The sequence below is a fragment of the Artemia sp. Qi Xiang Cuo genome, chromosome 12, assembly GCF_049724085.1.
Source record: "Artemia sp. Qi Xiang Cuo chromosome 12, ASM4972408v1, whole genome shotgun sequence".
In the NCBI taxonomy this organism is placed as follows: Eukaryota; Metazoa; Arthropoda; class Branchiopoda; order Anostraca; family Artemiidae; genus Artemia; species Artemia sp. Qi Xiang Cuo.
The window spans coordinates 49127140-49145837 of record NC_142805.1 but is presented as its reverse complement, the minus strand read 5'-3'; the positions used below and the strand labels follow the sequence as shown (position 1 = coordinate 49145837).

The 18698-nt window shown below is 34.0% G+C and overlaps 1 protein-coding gene across 1 annotated transcript in view; it reads left to right on the top strand.

Moving 5' to 3' along the window:
- The window catches only part of LOC148946213 (nuclear receptor corepressor 1-like), a 47963-nt gene that overhangs the window by 3838 nt on the left and 25427 nt on the right, over positions 1–18698 (top strand). The window contains exons 2-4 of the mRNA XM_089097873.1: positions 9315–9427; positions 11384–11561; positions 17847–18017. Of these exons, the coding sequence (XP_088953999.1) occupies positions 9315–9427; positions 11384–11561; positions 17847–18017 (462 nt within the window). The remainder of the gene's footprint in view (positions 1–9314; positions 9428–11383; positions 11562–17846; positions 18018–18698) is intronic.

Sequence of the window (18698 nt, the reverse complement as noted above, 5' to 3'; positions counted from 1 at the left end):
CAGGGCCCCCCATTAGGAATTGTTCATTGTCTTGGGTATTTTGCGATTTCTCATAGGATACTGGCCTTATTTGGCTTTTGTGTGTGTTCCCTTTTAATTTGATTCTTTGGATCTTATGGAATGCCATGGCGAATCTATCACTCAGTTTTCCAATAATTTGAGGTATATCTGAATAATTTTGACATTTTTGTTGTTGTCTATGTACCCCTTTACTCATACCCTCAATTTTTTTTCAAGGAACACTAAGCTGTTTAACGTTGTTTTGCGTGTTTGTTTGAACCATATAGTGACCTTGTTAATTATTCAGTAAATTATTTTTCTAATGAAAGCTGAGACGGTATCCTATCACAGTGGTATCCAGAGGGGGAGGGAGGGTAGGGAGGTATTATATTTAAATGATAATATCTCGAAATTTTATTTATTGAAAGCAGGGATTCCAAAAAGTTCACTTTTTTTAATTTAAAGCAGAGACGGCATCCTATCAAGGTGGTACCCAGAGGGGGGGGGGGTATTGAGCTATCATATTTAAATGATAATACCTCGATTTTTTATTTAAAGCAGAGGTGCCAATAAGTTAATTATTTTTTTTATTTAAAGCAGAGATGGTATCCTATCAAGTTGGTATCCAGAAGGGGGGCATAGGGAGTTATTATATTTAAGTGATAGTACCTTGATTTTTTTTTATTGAAAGCAGGGATGCCAAAAAGTTGAAAAGTTGACAAAATTAACAAGATTTTCGTGAGTTCTACTTGATATAGAACTTGATACAGAGAAAGCAACGAATAGATGGAGGTAATTTTCTCTCTTCGCCTGTTCCTCAGTCCTCGATGGTTGGGGTGCCTCAGGGCTCTGTCCTAGGTCCTCTGCTTTTTCTAATTTATATAAATGATCTTCACCGTGCTTTGGCAATCCCATGTCTCAGCACACATTTTGCTGATGATATGGTAGTTTCAATTTCTGAGAGGAATGACAAGGAGTTGTAGGCAAAACTTGATACTGCATTTTCTAATGTTCTTGAATGGTGTTCTGCAAATGTTATTGCTTTGAATTTATCAAAAACTAATTTCATAATTTACGGCAGGAAGTCAAATATATGCCCTCGTATTATCCAAGTTACTTCTTCAAAGTATCTATTATCAATATCTCGGGTGAATGTGATAAAGTACCTTGGACTTATGATTGATGAAAGATTATCTTTTAAAACACACATTCAAAATATGCGCTTAAAGATTTCAAGGTATGTTGGTTTAATGCGGAGGTTGAAGCATTATTTGCCCTACTCTGCTTTACGAAGCATTTATTTTGCTCTGATTCAGTCTAATATTAATTATTGTTCTCTAGTATATTTATCTACATTTAAAAGCCTTATTAAACCAATACAGGTTTTACAAAATAAAGCAGTAAGAACCCTCAAACTTTTTATTTCATTGCCTATTTCACTTCCAAATAAGTCTTCTACTGCATCTTTATATACTTATTTAGATATACTTCCAGTTTCTCAACAATTTACTTTTGGAGTAATTATTTTCAAATTTAATTATAACATTAAGAAATCACCGCCATATTACCTCAATCAAAGTTTGTTCTCCCGATCACAAGATTTACATCGTTATAACACGCGACAAAAAAAGAGTATTTACATTGACATGTATAGTACTGAGAGATCTAAATTTGCCCCGTTTGTGTCAATAGCCTGGTGCTGGGATGCTCACAAGGATTTTATTGATAAATTTTATTCTATCCATTTAATAAAAAGGAATCTTAAATTTCATTTAGTTCAGGATTACTTTTAATTACGCGTCTTTTTAATATTACTGAGTTATTTGTTTGGATTGTTGTTCTAGGTGAATGTGGGCCTCTCAGCTCTCTTTTAGTATGAATTTTTATTTGATAATATTGATCTTTTTTTTATATATATATATATTTATATTTGGATCCTGGGCTAGCTGCTACTTTCATATTATGTTGTATTATTGTATCTTTGCCGTCGTAATTATCTTTGTATTGTAGCGTAATTTTTTATTGTATATTTGTCTAGGCCTAGTTTTTCGAGCTTGTCTCCCCATGGACCTATGTTCTATTATATACATGTATATGTTAATAATAAAATGATTGAACTTGAAAAACTTGAACTTGAACTTGCATGGTTTTATCGTCCAAAGGGAAAGGGACATATGCGTCCAATCTGTTTTTTTCCTATTGATGAAACGGGTTTACTTTGAAAACATTCATTCATATGTACCAGGTAGATTCACACTAAAACGAATTGGTGTGACGAAAGCGATATCGACATCCCCACCTAACGTTGCGCTCGAGTAACAATGGCACCCTTGGTCCAGTGCCCAAGTTACATTAAAAGGTCAGGTCATAATAAAAGCTTTCAATTTATGAGGTTCAAGGAGGAGTCTTTGACAGTCTTGTGACCTCAGGGTACTAGATGTTGCAACGTTCTTACGTATCTACAGTGGTTTAGAAAATTCGATCACCCCACAAACGATTATCAAAAATATGCACAAATTTAACATTTGGAATATTGTAACACTTTTTTCAAAGCTTTGAAGAAAAGCAAAAAAGTCTAAATACCCCTAACTACGCTTGATAGCTATTTTAAAAAGAAACTCTTTGGAGATTTCCACGGAAATGACCATAGCAAAAGCTTTGAGCCTGGGTGGGGATCAACGAGGAGTCTAAGTATTTTGACCACAGGTGACTTATTGTTGCGACTTTCTTAAATTTGGTAATTCTTGTGAGCATTTGGAAATCAAAGCTTAAACTCAATAACTGATACTAAGTGTCCTAACATTTTGCTTGGATTAAAAGTGACGAACTAGGATGAACATTTCAACATCTTCCTGGAGCTACTTCAGTCTGCATATTATTTCATTTAATTGCACTTAAAACGAATGAGCTTTTCATTTTTTACCTAGGAAAATAGCTGGCACTTCATTTTTCTTCATAGCGAATAAACTATTAAGTGTTTTTTGTGTCATTGTAATTGAAGTGTTCTCATGTGAAGTGTTCATCATGTATTTTTCAGTTTGATAAATTTACTCCTTTTAGATGCAGTTTATAATTTAACTGATATTAGGTATTTATCAGTTTATAATTTGGAATGAATCCCCAAAAGAAAAAATTACTGATATCCAAAAGAGCAGCCAAAACCGATAAAAAAGCAGCAGTTCAGCCTTAGCCTAAATGACATGTATTATATAAAGAAGACAAAAAAAAACTTTAAAATGTATTTTTTAAAAATTGATATTAAAAACCAGTTTTTATTACAAGACGGCTTCTTTGGAATCCAAAAGAGCAAAAAAAAACAATGAATCCCACAGTCACTCATTTCCCAGGAATTAGAGGTGACAGAACCGCAGCAGGAAGAAGTAGTAGTGAAAAAAATAAGCTTCTAAGTCCAATGTCACGCGAGATGTTTTTGAAAGGGCAGCTGACAAATTCTGTCTTACTGTATTTGAAGCATTGTGGGATGTCACGCTTAATTAAAAAAAACTACCAATTTTAATAAGTACTTATGTTAAGAATACATAGTTAATAGATACTTAAACTATTATACAAGGGTTCTGAAACGCCACAGCCATTTCGTTTCTACCAGATTTCTACTTCTCTTGATGAATAACGAAGAAGACCAGTTTCCAGCCAGCGACTTGTGAATTTTTGAACTCATGAATAGGCTCGAATCTGTTGTAAATTGAAGCTGTGATTTGAGAAAAACTGATGAAAACATTAATGTTTGGGGTCAACATTGATCGCGCCGGCGGCACGCCACCGACGTCTTACCGGCGGCGCGCCGCCGGCGTCTTACCGTCGGCGCGGCGCGGTGTGCTGTTTTTTGCCCCGCCGTTGCAGGTCTTCCCTCATCGGCGCGGCGCCGGGGTCTAAATATAACTACTGGAATGATTGCAAATAATCTCTCCAGAGAAACACATGAGCCAATTATACATAAAGTCATACGCCACATTTGTTGGAAAAAGACTTCCCCCAACCCACTCCTGTATGAGCTTATACATAATAATATCCATTATGACAATGATAATAAAAACGTTTAGCTATTTGCCACTCTTTTTGTTAATAAGTTAACATTAAATAATTGTAGCAAAATGCCCCCAATTCCTATGAACCCTAGATACCGACCTCACCCAGGATCCAAGTATATAACCAGCCCATTTTCAATCCAGGAAAAGAATAACGCAATACAACATATTAGGACCAAGACTAGCGGCAGCTATGACAACATACACCCTACATGGATAAAGAATCTCACCCCTTCATACAAACAGGAACTTCTAAATTGTTATAATCATGCTTGGGCTTCATCTATGTTCCCCAATATCTCGAAATGTTCGTCCCTTCTATCAATCCTAAAGAAAAATAAACCCAAAAACAACCCTGATTCTCATAGGCTCATAATGATTACTCCTGTGATGGGGAAAATAATGGAGAAAATGATCTATTACCGACTCCTCTGGTTTGTTGAAAAAAATAACATGATTCCTTACACTCAAACTGGCTTCAGGAAACACCATTCCTCAACAGATTCTTTCATATTTTTAACAAATGCAATAAATGAATCGTTCTCAAAAAATAATGTCCTAGTTGCAGCTTTCCTAGATTTTGAAGGGGCATATGACAATGTGAATCACCAAATCCTTTTAATTAAACTTGCAAACCTTGGACTACCCCCCAAGCTAGTATATTTTATAAAATCTTTCATAGAATTCCGAAGTTTCATTGTTTGTGTAGGTTCAGCCTCTTCACCCCAAAAGACAATAACCAAAGGCCTTCCTCAGGGAGCAGTCCTTAGCTGCCTCCTCTTTGCCCTATATCTCTGGGACATGAACCTCTCCCACACGAATCTACAATATGCTGATGATCTGGTACTTTGGTCATCTGGCAACACCTTTGAGATTGCACAGTCAAAGCTGCAAAAGTCACTTTTCCAATTTGAAAATTCTCTCAACATTCAGATTTACCCATTGCACCTACCAAGTCAAAAATCATCCAATTTCACCGAAAGCAAAATCATGTTAATGCAAGACTAACTCTAAATGGAACAACTATTCCAGAAGATAATCATATTAATTACCTTGGTCTCATGCTTGACCAAAAACTTAATTTCCACCTCCACATTTCAAATACAATAAAAAAATGCTATAGAAAAACAAATATGCTAAAAAGACGTCTTTCCACACACTGGGGTTGTAAGGAGAAAACCATACTCCGCTTTTAATAAATCACACATAAGACCCCATATTGACTATGGGCTCATTGTCTAGGGTGGATGTGCAAAGACCCAGATACAAAAAATGAAACAATACAAAACGATATAATGCGTCTCATATTTGGTCTTAGGAAACCCACAAGCACCAAGTTTCTGCTTATGGAGAGTGAATTAACAACAATAAGGGAATGACGTAGCTTTCTCTTGATAAAACATCTTACAAAAATTGAATCAAATAGCTCACACACCCTACATAATTGGTTAAGAAATCCAGCCATGTATAGAGGCATTGCAGATGAGTATGCCAATATTCAGAAGAAGTTCCCTGTACCCGCAAGGTCTATTGCACCTTTTCCCCCAATCCCCTCCATGGAATTGGTCAATCCCCATAATAAATACTGATTTCTAAAAGTGGACTAAACATTTAACCCCCATCACTTTTGTCCAGAGAAAATTTGCTGAACTTAATACAATTACTTATAAAAACCATTTCCAAATCTTTGTTGATGGGTCCAAAATGAATGAGAAGGTAGCAAGTGGTGCCTTCCTTCCTCACCTGAAAATTGTAATGGGTGAGAGATTGTATAATAATGTATCTATAATGTCTGCAGAGTTAAATGCCATAATCATGGCATTAGAACACCTTATCGAAAATAAACCCTTGATTGCTAATTCCAATAATAATATAGTTTATTCTGACTCTTTATCAAGCCTTGAGTTACTGTCTTCAGCTCCTCAGTATAAGCTGGATATTGACACTTATTATTGTCTTAGTATTATAGATAATCTTGCTTCAAGTGGCATAAGAACTTATTTTCAGTATATTCCTAGCCACTTTGGTATAAGTGGTAATCATCAGGTATATGAAATAGCAAAAAATGCTATAAATTGACCAGCCAAGTGGGAGACCAATCCCCATTAGAGATATTTACTAATGGAGACTATCAGATATTATGTTTAATAAGAAAAATCCTACTCTTTCCCCCTTTCCCAATAAGTATTTTTCTAAAATTTATCATAGAATTCGTTCTGGAACAAATGGACTAAACTTTCTTGCATTCTCGTATCAGTTTCCTAATTCAAGTGGTCAAAAGTACAGTGGCTAGCTTTGCTACATATCCAGCTAAAATAAAGCCTGGGATTTATTTTTATACCTATGAAAATCCTTAGTTTGGGATTTTGAAGCGTTTTTCTGATCATATTCACCAAGAAGCCAATGTTGGCTGATACTAGAATCAGATTTTTTTTTTAGTGTTAATTAAATAAGGTGATACACTCATGATTCTCTCTTGAAATTTGTTCATTTCTCCTTCTGTTCTTTATTATGGAGTTGGCAGGCCCCCTTATTACATTAGCTGTGACAACCATGAGTATGTCTGAATTTTTCGTAATCAAATAAATATATGATTGATATTTAATCTTACAAAATATTGAAAGTTGTTGGCCAATATCTTCTATAATATTCTGCACTTTTTTTACACAAATTTGTGCATAATTAGGGCAGGGGCTCCAATTCACAAAAATATAGTGAGAGGCAATTTTTAATTTTTTTTCTATTAAAATATCCCAATAAATGTATTTTTTTATGAAATTGCATAACAGCTAATATTTCAAAATTTTCAAAAAAGTAACCAATTGATGTACCTGATTTACAGTATTCAATTTATAACCAACATTTTTGATTATTAACGACTTTTAAAATTCATTGCCTGTGCAAATGTAGCCATCTAATTTAAAGACGTTCTTGTTATTTGCCATGTTATTTCCAGTCTGTAGGTAAATTGTAAGACATAAATACAAGTTATTACAGTGCTAACTTCTGTATGATATTTGCTTTTTTATATTTAACAGATTTTGTTTTATTTTTTATTTCAATTCTGGAAAGTATTAAACTGTTTATTTTTTATTAACGAATTTTTAGTTAATAATGAATTTTTATTGTTCCTGTATTTTTAATTCCTAAAATTTATGCTGAAATTCAATAAAGCGACAGTAGAAAGAATGATAATCCACAAGTCATATTGTATACATTTTGATATTTGTAACAGTTTCTTGACATTATCATTAGGTTACTTACTTCCTGATGCAATAACTATCATTAAGGTAATATATGAATCGCCAACGGAAATGTCGAAAGAAAGGAAGTAGTCAAAATTACTGTCTTTATTAACAATTCCAACATCTCTTTTCTAGACAAGAACTTGAAAACCAGTAAAATTTAATTGATAATAATTGCTGGAAGAAATAAACAGTGGCATCATAGAAATTATATTTAAGAATAATAATTCATTACTTGAATAAGAGGATAGAAATTGTAAAAGGGGGTTCCAATGGCCTACTTCTTTATGTAAATATTATACCTTTTTTTATGAGGTGACCAAACATATGTGTAACTGTGTATTTTATGAACTGATTTTGGACTATTTTGGAGCTTCCGAAATCGTTGAACCATTTTGGAGGGGCTGTGCTGCCCCCTTGATTTTTTGTCCTAATCCTAGATTTACAAAATACCATTTATTGGGGTATTTATTGAAAAGGAAAGAATAGCATTAAAAAACAGAACTAAGATTAGGTTCTGGTAAGTCAATGTAATGGCAGTTTACAAGCATGGCTTTAAAAAGTGGACACCTAGAAGCTACCAAAGATTGGTTTGTGCTAACTATGTTAAAGGAAATGTCTAAGGACATCTTTAAGTTGGAGTTTGAGCATTAGTTGTTATTTGAATTATAAGCTGGAAAAAAATGCAGCTTTGATTCCATGTGCTTTGTTAGTTATGTATCTGGGGCCAAGCAAAATGTAGTAAGTCCTCGAATGGGATGGATGCACTAGAAAAGATTTAAAATAAATAGGAACTTGGTGCTAGCACTAAAGAGTGGATCTCTGAGTATAGGGGGGGGCATGTACAACTGTGTTTACCTAAGGTGGTTTGATGTTGTGTTGATTTGTTAGTAGTAGTACTAGAATATCAAAATTGTTGCCTTAAAAGTACCCGTTTTTTATGTGTTCAACTTCCCCCTCTAGAAAAATACCAGCCTCTTGTACGTATGGCTGGGAGCTAATGAAAACAAACAAATAAAGAGTTTCAATCCGTCTGGGGGAAGAGCGGTTGGTAGTTCCCCAAAAGGGTTTTTATATCGTCTTTGAAAAGAGGCTGTTTTGACCAATTCTTCTTGGGATTTACGTCCGTATTCCTCTTTTGGGCAGGTGTGTTTCAGACGTTTTTCTCCAAAGTATGAGACTCTGAAGAATATTCCTTTAAGAATCTTTCTGCAGTAACTTGGTCATGTTTTATTGAAGTTTGTGTGATTTCAAATCACCATATATAAAAAAAAACGTCAAATGGAGCCTACTAGTGTGAAATTCAAGATCAGAAGAGTTCCAAATGTAGTCATTTAAATTTCTTTATTTTTTAAATTACATTCTGAAACTATTTAGTTATTATTTCAGCCTTAATTGGTTCCTTATTTGTGCAAGTGCGTTGAATTAATCCAAACCAAGTTATATTTTTAAGACTCTTTTATTGTTATTATATTGTGACTCTTGTATTATTATTATTATGAGCACATACGTGTGATGTCAATTTTCCCAGAAGTAAAAACATTTGGTATCAAATGATTCTCGTTATCTATATGAATAGCAAGAGTGTGTTTGCAAGTAAAAGTGCATATACTTCCATTTTACTCAACTTTAAAGTCAGAGTTTAAGGCCCAAGGGGTCGTCTACTCTTCTTCACCTGGTGTACGTCTCGGAGCACTCATTGTTCTGCCATGTTGTGCTATAGCACATTTTGTGTGCATCACATGGTTTACGTGGTTTGTGAATATGGGCAATCCTAAAAATATGTCTTTCAGCCCAAATATCCTATTTGCTGAACATGAAACTAAAATTTCTTAGTGATAGTGCCCGTGAAGGAATATTTGGGGGGGATCCATCCCTACCCTCTGTGCTGGAATAAAACATCAAAGCAAATATATCAGAGCTGTGTTGATTTGGTATTTTTTGCATCTTTCACTTATTATTGCTTCCGCATGATTTTGAATCCAGTTAAGGCATTTCAGATTTACATTGTTTTCTTTTTCAGCCGGGATTAAATAATTCTCACCATGAGAGGAGAAGACTTACACTACTGCCAACAAGTGGAGATTATGCACCTCCAATGCATGGTCATGGACAAATGTTTCCTCATCAAATGGGGTAAGCCTTACTTCATGTTCAAATAGAAAAAAATATTCTGATAGGCAATATTTATGAAGTTTCAGTGAGAAATTTTATTTGCTGTTTATTGCACATGGTATTATCTCTTACAAATGTAATAATCAATTTACATGACAGTTGCTCTTATGTAGAAAATACTGCCTAGTTGCTAGATAAAAGTTGAATTTTTTAACTCAATATATTGATTCTCAAATCAACTAAAATTGTTTAAATTGGCAAATAAAATTGCTTAAATTGTCAACTAAATTGCTACGACAAGCAAATATTACTCTGTGTTAACCTAGAGGTATTTAGGGTAGATGAAACAACTGCTTTTTTAAACACATTCAAAGTGAGATTCAAGCTTAAAAAGCAGAAATTCCTCAAAGTAAGGATATTTTACTATCTCAAAAGAAATTATTTTCTTTTTTGTCTAGTTTGTTGCAAATCTGTGATATTACCTCTATACTCGCAAGTTCTTTTGAATTTTAGATTTTAAAAAAATTAGGATGTAGTAAAAAACTTGTCATTTTCTTTCAAGGACGCCAAAGATAGCGCCTTGACAACCGTGTGGTTGCCAAGTGTTTTTTGAAAACTGACATGGGGTTTCTGAGGAAATAGTAAAAGCTTCTTTGGTTCAAGGTATTTTTTTTGCTTTTTTAACAGATAGTAATATTAGAATATTTTCTTCTGCTTTAGAATAAGCTTCCAACTTCTCTTGCTTCTCCCTTCTGAATTTTTTTTACAGTAACCTTTTTTTAAATAAGTAAAATCGTTTTTTATTGTTGATTGGCATACTACATGAATGCCTTCCCTGAAACAGAGGAGAAACTCACTCTGTTGAGTTTCTTTCTTGAATGAATTAAGATTTGTGAAACCACATTATCTCATACAATGCTAGGTTTTTTGAGAAGGGGAGATTCTACTTTTCAGGCTCATGAGACTGAAAAGTAGAATTTTCCCTTCTCAAAAAATCTAGCATTGTATTTATACCTGCATGGACTAGAGGGGGCACCTCCCACTGGCCTCAATTGGGGGCATGTGTTTTTCCCTAGTTTTGTCTCCCCTCCCTACATTTTAGAAAATATAAGTTTTTCTCCCCCCACCCCTAAATATTAGTGAACTTATGCCACTCTATCCTTCCTTAGAACTACTATTGTGTAAATGCCATTCAATAATAAAAGAGAATATTTATGATGGTTAAATTCATTTATTTTTGTAAAAGTATTTCTAACATGAAAAGTTATCCTGGGATGTCTAAAAATTTACTTTTTTATAAATAATTATGCTGCCTGTATATTCTTCTATTTCTTTGGTGAAAATTCCAACTTGAATGCTCCAGGTTTAAGGGGTTGGTTTTAATGTTTCAAAAGTTCAGCAGAAAACAATGTTTTCTAGACCATATTAACACTGATTCCAAGCATTATATATTTTTCAGTTTGAGATTTCTTTTGAGACTCCCATTTTCCAAAGACGTATTTTGTTTAATGGTAGCTCTGAAATCATTACATATGAAGAATCAGTAAAAAAAAGGAGATTTTAGTTAATTCAAGCTATTAAAAAATAGTCTAAAAATCAAGGAAAATCACCTTGAATAAATTTCCTAGCTTCACTCTGGACAAGGCTTTAATAGAAGAAATGAGCGTCAGGGAGACAGTCTAATTCCTTTTGTTTTGTGCTTTTATTTCTTTTTAAAAAGAGAGGCAACTGGTACAATTATTTTAGCTACTGTTAAACAACATTCTATCTTTGGGCATTAATAGCCCATGTAAGGGCGTTTTTGTTCTTTAAATTTTCTTCTTTTTTTACTCTAAGTGTTTTGTTGTGACTCATCCTTAATGTAAAAAAATAACATTTGATATTAACTGTTAGCTTGTTTCCTTAAAAAGAAGGATATTCCAGGTATATATTGATAAATACCTTGGGAAAGTGGTGTAACATTGATCAATTTTTTAGGGCTGATCTATACCGAGATAATTTGGGAGCTTATCATCCATCTCCAATGGGTCATCCCTTAATGTCTAATGCATCGGAATCAACACACCTAGATCATGCACCATACAAGAGCATGCGACTTAGTGGCGATACAAAAACTGATCTGTCACAGCCCTTGAAAATCGATACGCGAGCTAAGGTAGTGAACTGACCTTTTTTTCAATTTTGCTGCTTGGTTATGAAATGATTGTGTATTTTAATTTTTGTATACTTTTTTGCGTAAAGTTTACAGAATGTTTGTGATCTCTATACTTACAATTGGCTGCGAAGAAGCAAGTGTTATTTGAGCTTAACTTTCTTATGTATAAACCTTTTCTTTTGGTGGGGGGGGGATTAAATTCTGAGCAATTAATTTGAATTGGAAACATGATACATTACAGGAAAAATCGTTAAGTAAATTTGATATTTCTTTGGGGGTTGTGGGTACTAATTCCCTCCTCCTGCAGAAAAGTCTGGGACAGGTCAAAACTTTTTTGTGAGTTAATTATGGTTTCTCTTAACTGTGGTGGGGTACAATGGAGAGCAAAACTGATAGTGAATTATGTGCATTATGTGAATTATTTACTTCTTTTCTATTCTGGATGTATATAAATGAAGCATCATTGTTATAAAAAAAGAGCAAGGTTGTTGCTTATCTGTTGAATAGGGACTGACAAGTAATGAGAATAAGCAGGGAGCATTCAATTACCCAAAGATTGTCACCCACTGCCCAGTGGTACCAGTGTTTCCAACTACAAAAGCCTTGTATATTTACAAAAATAAAGTCATTTTGTGATGAGTTAAACCACAAAAAAAACCTCAAGATAATCTCTTGAGCCAATGATTATTCTACAGCCCAGATGTGGCCCCCCAGACTTTTTTTTTTGTTTCCTTGCCTGAAAAGGCTGATGAGAGACAATCATTTTGAGGCAATAGAGGGATCCAAGCAGTATGCACTTTGGCTCTCAAGGCTACTCCGGAAAATGCATACCGTTACGCCTTCAATGCTTGGAAATTGCGCTGGCAGCGCTGCATTTATGCAGACGGAGCCTATTTTGAAATCGTCTAAAGAATTGTAATGATAAGCCCAATAAATGTTTTTAAATCGACTCTGTCCTATTACTTTCCAGACAAACCCTGTATGCTCCTATTTTTGGACTAAATTTGAAATCAACAGATTGTACTGAGTAGAGGTTAAGAAAAATTTTGATGAACCACATAACATATCAGGGATTTCCACTCCTTTCCTTTTATTCAAGAAAAGTCATTTATGTTTGCCTTTGCCCTTTTCTAGTCTTAGCTCGTAGACTATCTGGAGAGGTCTCATTTGAACAGAAATTAAAAGTTCCAATGTCCTTTTTAACAAGGGCGGAATTTCAGCATTTTGATTTGGAGGGAAAGACGGGTTTCACATCTTGGGGTATGGTTTGCCCTTCAGAGAAAGGAGGATTTTTGGGGCCATCTCCCAGAAAATTTGGAAAAAAAAATACAAACCTAAACTGGTTTTAAGCTGTCTGAAAACTTATTTTGAGAAATTATTTTTAATGGGTACTGAAGACCAAACAGTGAAAAGAAGTGGCCTGGGCCTCCCCTAAGTCTTCAATTGTACATTTTTCTTCAATTGGTAACGAACAAAATTTACTATTTAGCAAAGATGCAACTCAGTTAATTTCAAAAACATTACACAATACATAATAAACAATACACGCACATTAAACAAACATAAAATCAAGTTGGTTGTCCTGTGTCTGCGTCTCTCCGGTGGTAGAGACTTTTCGGCGGCAACTTGGTGGCTTCTGGGTGCCTGGCGTTACATAGGGTATTTTCTTTTTTTGTAAACCTACCTTACCCTATCGAGCTTCAAACAAAACTAGCGCTATCGTAATTTTTGTTGTTGTTATTGACGTTAATTTAATAAAAACTTAATTTCAAATGTATATGTTTCCCTAGTCCAATTTTCTGTTTTAGTAAAAAAAAATTAACCTGGCAACACATAAACCAGCTCATCAGTTATCATTCTTTAGGTTTATGTAATAAATTATAATTTCCAAATTATTTGGGGTGGGGGAGAGAGAACTGCCTCCTCCCATTGATGGCTATGTTTTTTAAGTAGCAAACAAGTTCATGCCATAGCACAAAAAACATGCCATTCAATGCTATAAAACAATAATCTTGGCTACATATAGAAAAAAAAACGGAAGCAATTAAAAATCCTGAGATAGTCAATCACTTAGAATTATCAAAATGCTAAATTTGTAACCTACAAGCTTCAGAGGCTATACTGCCGCGTGGTGGTGCCTTTGTTGTTAGAAGTCTATAAACTCCACGGTTCCAGGGTCGTACGCGGAGAGGGGGGGGGGTTCTCCTTAGACATTCTAATCCCCCCCCCCCCAAAAAAAAAACAACAACTTGTACATGCCTGTCCAGTAATGCTAAAGCAAGGCTCCCATGGTGCTGATGAAGTTAGTAGATTTGGCAGAGCGTTTTTCTAATATGTATCTGCCTACTTTATTTTTCTTAGAAAGAAGTCGCACTTCATTTAACTTTTCCAAGGAACTCAGCGAAGTTGGTGCGAAAAATTGCTGTGAAGTCGAAAAGATGAGATTCTTGCACGAGTTCAATAAACTTTAGATATGAACTTTATGGATTAGTTTAATAACTTTATTGACGTCTGCATAATGGTCATACAACGTTACATGGTTATTCATAATTTATTTGGAGATGGGTTGGTGGATCTTAGATGGGGATACATGGGTACCTAAAGCCTCTAAAAATATTTTGGGTCCAATTTTTCTTTTTAACTTACATGAGAGATTGAGGGATATATCCTGGAATCGCATCTTCTTAACGAGGAACATCTGTTTTCATGAACTACAAGCAAATGAAGCTTTTAAACATCAAAACATTGTGATAAAAAGTAAATTTAGGCGTAAAGGGAAATTCTTCTTATTAAGGAAACCCTTATTTTATTCAATAAAGCAAATAAATCTAGATTAATCTTTATTTGCAGTGGTGAGTTGTCCACAAGCTAAAGTTTGGCATAAAGACCATAGTTTGAGAAGAGCAGTAGTCTTCCTCGTGTTTAAAATGACCCTAAATTTGGTATAAAGACCAGGAGAAATCAAATTGAAAAAAGTTATCTAAATGAAATCAAAGTGAGATTAAAATTTAAAAATGACAAATTATCCTTTTGCTGCCCCCCCCCCCAGCTCTTATTTCTTTAGACTAAAGTTTGACTTTCTATCTCAGTTTTTTAATATGAATCATAATTTCTGTTCGTCATAATATTAATTTCACTCTTTACTTTCATTTTAAAAAAGCTGAGAATGGTAAAAGTATTAACCGATAAGTAGAGAGTGACTCTTGACAATACAAATAGTAGTAATTTTTTTAAAACGAAGTTTAAAGAGGATTGTAGGCATTAAAACAAATTTGTACCAGTTTTGAGTATTTATTTATTCAAACTAACCCATCAAAGACATAATCATACAATATAAGGACCAATAAATTCAAACATTTTGACGGATTGTTTTATGGTAGGTTTGTATTATGTAGACTACCTGTCTTCAAAAATGTGAAGTTCAATACCATATTTCCTGAGACACTTGGTGGTCCTAGAGGTAGCAAAAGCACTAAAAATATTCTTAAGCCCATTATTTTCCATGGGAATTTCTTCATTGCAGTTTGAAACTTAGAGAGGGCATCACCTAAAATCCCTTCGTTTGCTTAAGAAATGATAGCCTGTTCCTTTGATTGTAAAATCATTTCCGTGTAAAATGATAACAAATATATGCTATATACTTGCCTGCACAGGGATTGGGACATCCCCTTAGAACAAGGATTGTTAGAACAACTCTCCTTGAGAAATAAAAAGAATAGGGTCCGAAATTTTGGGTATTTCAGGTGGGTTTGCTGATCCTTTACCCTGTTAAATGTAAAGAATTTACTTCAAGGGGCTACCTGAAGCTTAGTCAGAAATTGCTAATAAACCAATTTAGCTTGTTCTACTGTCTACTCTACACACGAAGTAGCTCATAAATCAATTCATTGATGTGAAAATGGATTGAATATTGAGACTAAAATAAAGCAATTAGACGAAAAATAATAATAAAATATGTGTAGTTTTGATGTTCTGATTGGGTACGATTCTAAATTAGGACAATCAATTAAAGTAATAAAAAAAAAATAATTTCACGTATTTGTAATAAAAAGAGAACAAATATAAGAGTATTTTAAGAGTAGACATATTTTGCTCAATACTTTATGAAAAGTTGCTCAATTTTGATATGCAATGCATCATCCTTAAGTATCCATACTTTCTTTTTGAGTGTTGATGCCATTTGCGTCTACTTAACATATTGCCAAACCCTTTCTTTTGTGTTCTATTCATCAAATATTGAATTTAAGAAAAGGGGGGGGGTCGCGAACATCTTTAAAAATTAAAAAAGGGTTTTAATCAAAGAAAGGTTGGACACCACTGCTCTAGGAGGAGCCCGGTTATCTTTGAGAGATTGGATTCAACAGGAATAAAATTGTTGGTTTAACACACCAAAGTTAATCCTTTTATTATTGATTTCAGTTAGTTTATTGATTTAATCATTTTGAGTGATTTGATTTAATTGTGACCTACAAAAGTCAATTACAATTTGTTGCTATCTGATTTTGAACTCATTCTCTTTATCTAAATCTTTTGTCAACTTTCACAACTTATCATTCCAAGAGTTTATCAGTTATAATACTTGTTTATTGCTTGTTTATTAGGTTAAGTTAGGTTAGGTTAGCCTACGTAACGCGCGTACGTAGGCTAACCTAACTTAACCTAACCTAACTTAAGCTAGCCTAACCTAACCTAATTTAATCTTTTTACCATGTTTAATTTAGGTTAGGTTAGCTTATCATGAGCGCTCATGATAAGTTAACCTAACCTAAACACTCTTCAGTTAAGTCTTTGGATATTTTGAATAATTGATTTGTTGTAGATTCCAACCTAGTGTTTTTAGTTTTAATACAAAGTTTGGTATATGACAGAAAAGCTTGTTTGCCTGTCATCCCAGGTAAATCAAGGGTTCTGCGTCAATTCTAAATTCTTGGTCAACCTGTCTGAGACTCTAGGCGGCCTTTCCAAAAGATAACACACAAGTATTTGTCCAATAAAAGAGTCATACTTACTCCCGCCGACCCGTGCCATTTAACCAAACACTTGGAAAACTATAGGTCTCACCATTCGCATGCGAGTCCAGGGGACTTCTTGGTCATATGTCAATCAAAAATGGTCATATGTCATATGTCAATCAATCATATGTCAAAAAATGTTAGATTACAAGTAGCCACGCCTATTAGGCTTTGAACACTTGTTCGCCTGTGAGTTAAAGCAAATTCAGTCCCCAATTTTGCATACAAGTCCAGTGGACATTGTCCGTCACGTGTCAACCCAAAATCAATCCGATCTTTCGTCCCTTAGTTCTATGACTATATACCTTAATTGTGACCTAGGAATGATGTGTGGACGGTTGGATGATAGACATATCTATCAACAAGTGAAATGACATCATTTTTTATACTATTCTAAAAAGAGCTTATACCAGATTTGCCTCTCACTCACTCGGACTATCTGTCTCGGCTTTTCTACAATTAAACCATGGCTTGATCCCGCAACTACTTGATTTTAATTAAAATTATGCCTATTGTATTATGTCTAATAATAAGATAATATATTTCCAAAGAAACTGTCACAAGCTTCAGTAGGGATAAATTTGCTTTTTATGCTAAGTACAAAAAAGAAGCTGTCGTTTATAAAAGGATTAAAGTAAAGAATAAAACAAATTAGTAAAATAGGGCTCAGCAAAATCAGGATAAATTGAATTTTCTAGCTGCAATTTTTATATCTGTCGGGATAGGGGGTACATTAGAACAATCTTAAGAGGAGAAACATTCCCTATCTTATTTCAGCCAGTATGGCAAAAGTATGTTAAATTTTGTGTTCATATTTTAAATTTAACATTTGCTGGATGCATTTTAAACTCAGAAGAAATAGGAGTAATTTTAATTACTTAATAATTTAACTTAGCTAAGTAATAATTTTATTTTAGAAATATAGTTTTATTAAATATGTTTTATGTTTATATAATCTTATTAAATAAAATTAATATAATAATATTAAATAAATTTCACTAGATATATTTAATTGTAATAATTTACTTAGCGAAGTAATTTTGATACTATTTTACATGTGAATAAATAGATATATTTATTTCATTAAGTCGAATTACATATAGTTGTTTAAAAATTGCTAATATATATTGCTATTGATATCTTTTTTTTACCTTTCTTTGTCTGGCATCAGCTTTAAATCCGTTTCGCTCATGTATTTTACAAGGACTTCTCTGCTCCCCCCTCTTCTCTTGATGTTAATATAAACATAAGAAAAAAGAATTGCGACTTTTAGGAACCTATCTATACGCCTCAGGTCGAAGCAATATCTCCAACGCCAGGAGACTGGGATGCTGATGACTCACCCTCTCGATCTACAAAAGATGAACTGCTTCAACAGATTTCTAAAGTGGATCGTGATATAGCCACTGCCGAGTCATCTGTTCTCAAATTAAAAAGAAAACAAGTAAGTCCGTCTCTTATTTTTCCTCTCTCCCTCCTCCCTCACTCTCTCCTCCTCTCCTTTCTCTCTATCCTGTCTTCCTTCTTCTATCTTTTCTGTCTCGTTCTCTCTTCTCTCTATCTTCTCTTTCTCTCTCTTCCATCTCGCTCTCTTGCTTTCTCTGCCTCTTCTCTTTCTCTGTGACTTCTTTTTCTCTGTCTTTTCTTTCTCTCTGTCTTCTCTTTTTGCTCTTCGCCCTCTCTCTCCCTCCCTCTCTCCATCTCTCCCCCCACTCTCTCTCTCTCTCTATCTTTATCCATGTTTTTATGTAAATACCTTTCTTTATCACTTGCTACCTATTGCATCTTTTCCTTTCTTTCTCTTCTTCCTCAATTTTTACATTTATTTTCCCACTTTAGCTTTTCAATTTGTAGCTTTAATGTGTTGTAGCCACCGCAATCAAGATGTAAAGTTAGGTTAATCCTAATGAAATATACCTAAATATGATGAAAACATAATACTTTAATTTCAAAATTATGGAAACTGCAACATAGGATTGTAGAAATCAGGCCGCCCAGAATGCATTACATTAAATGGTATTTAGATGGTTTCTAACCTAACCAAAATACCCGCTCTGTATATAAAATATTTCATTAAAATATGCCTACATTGAAGTTTATCTCTCTCAGGCTAAGCTGATTATCA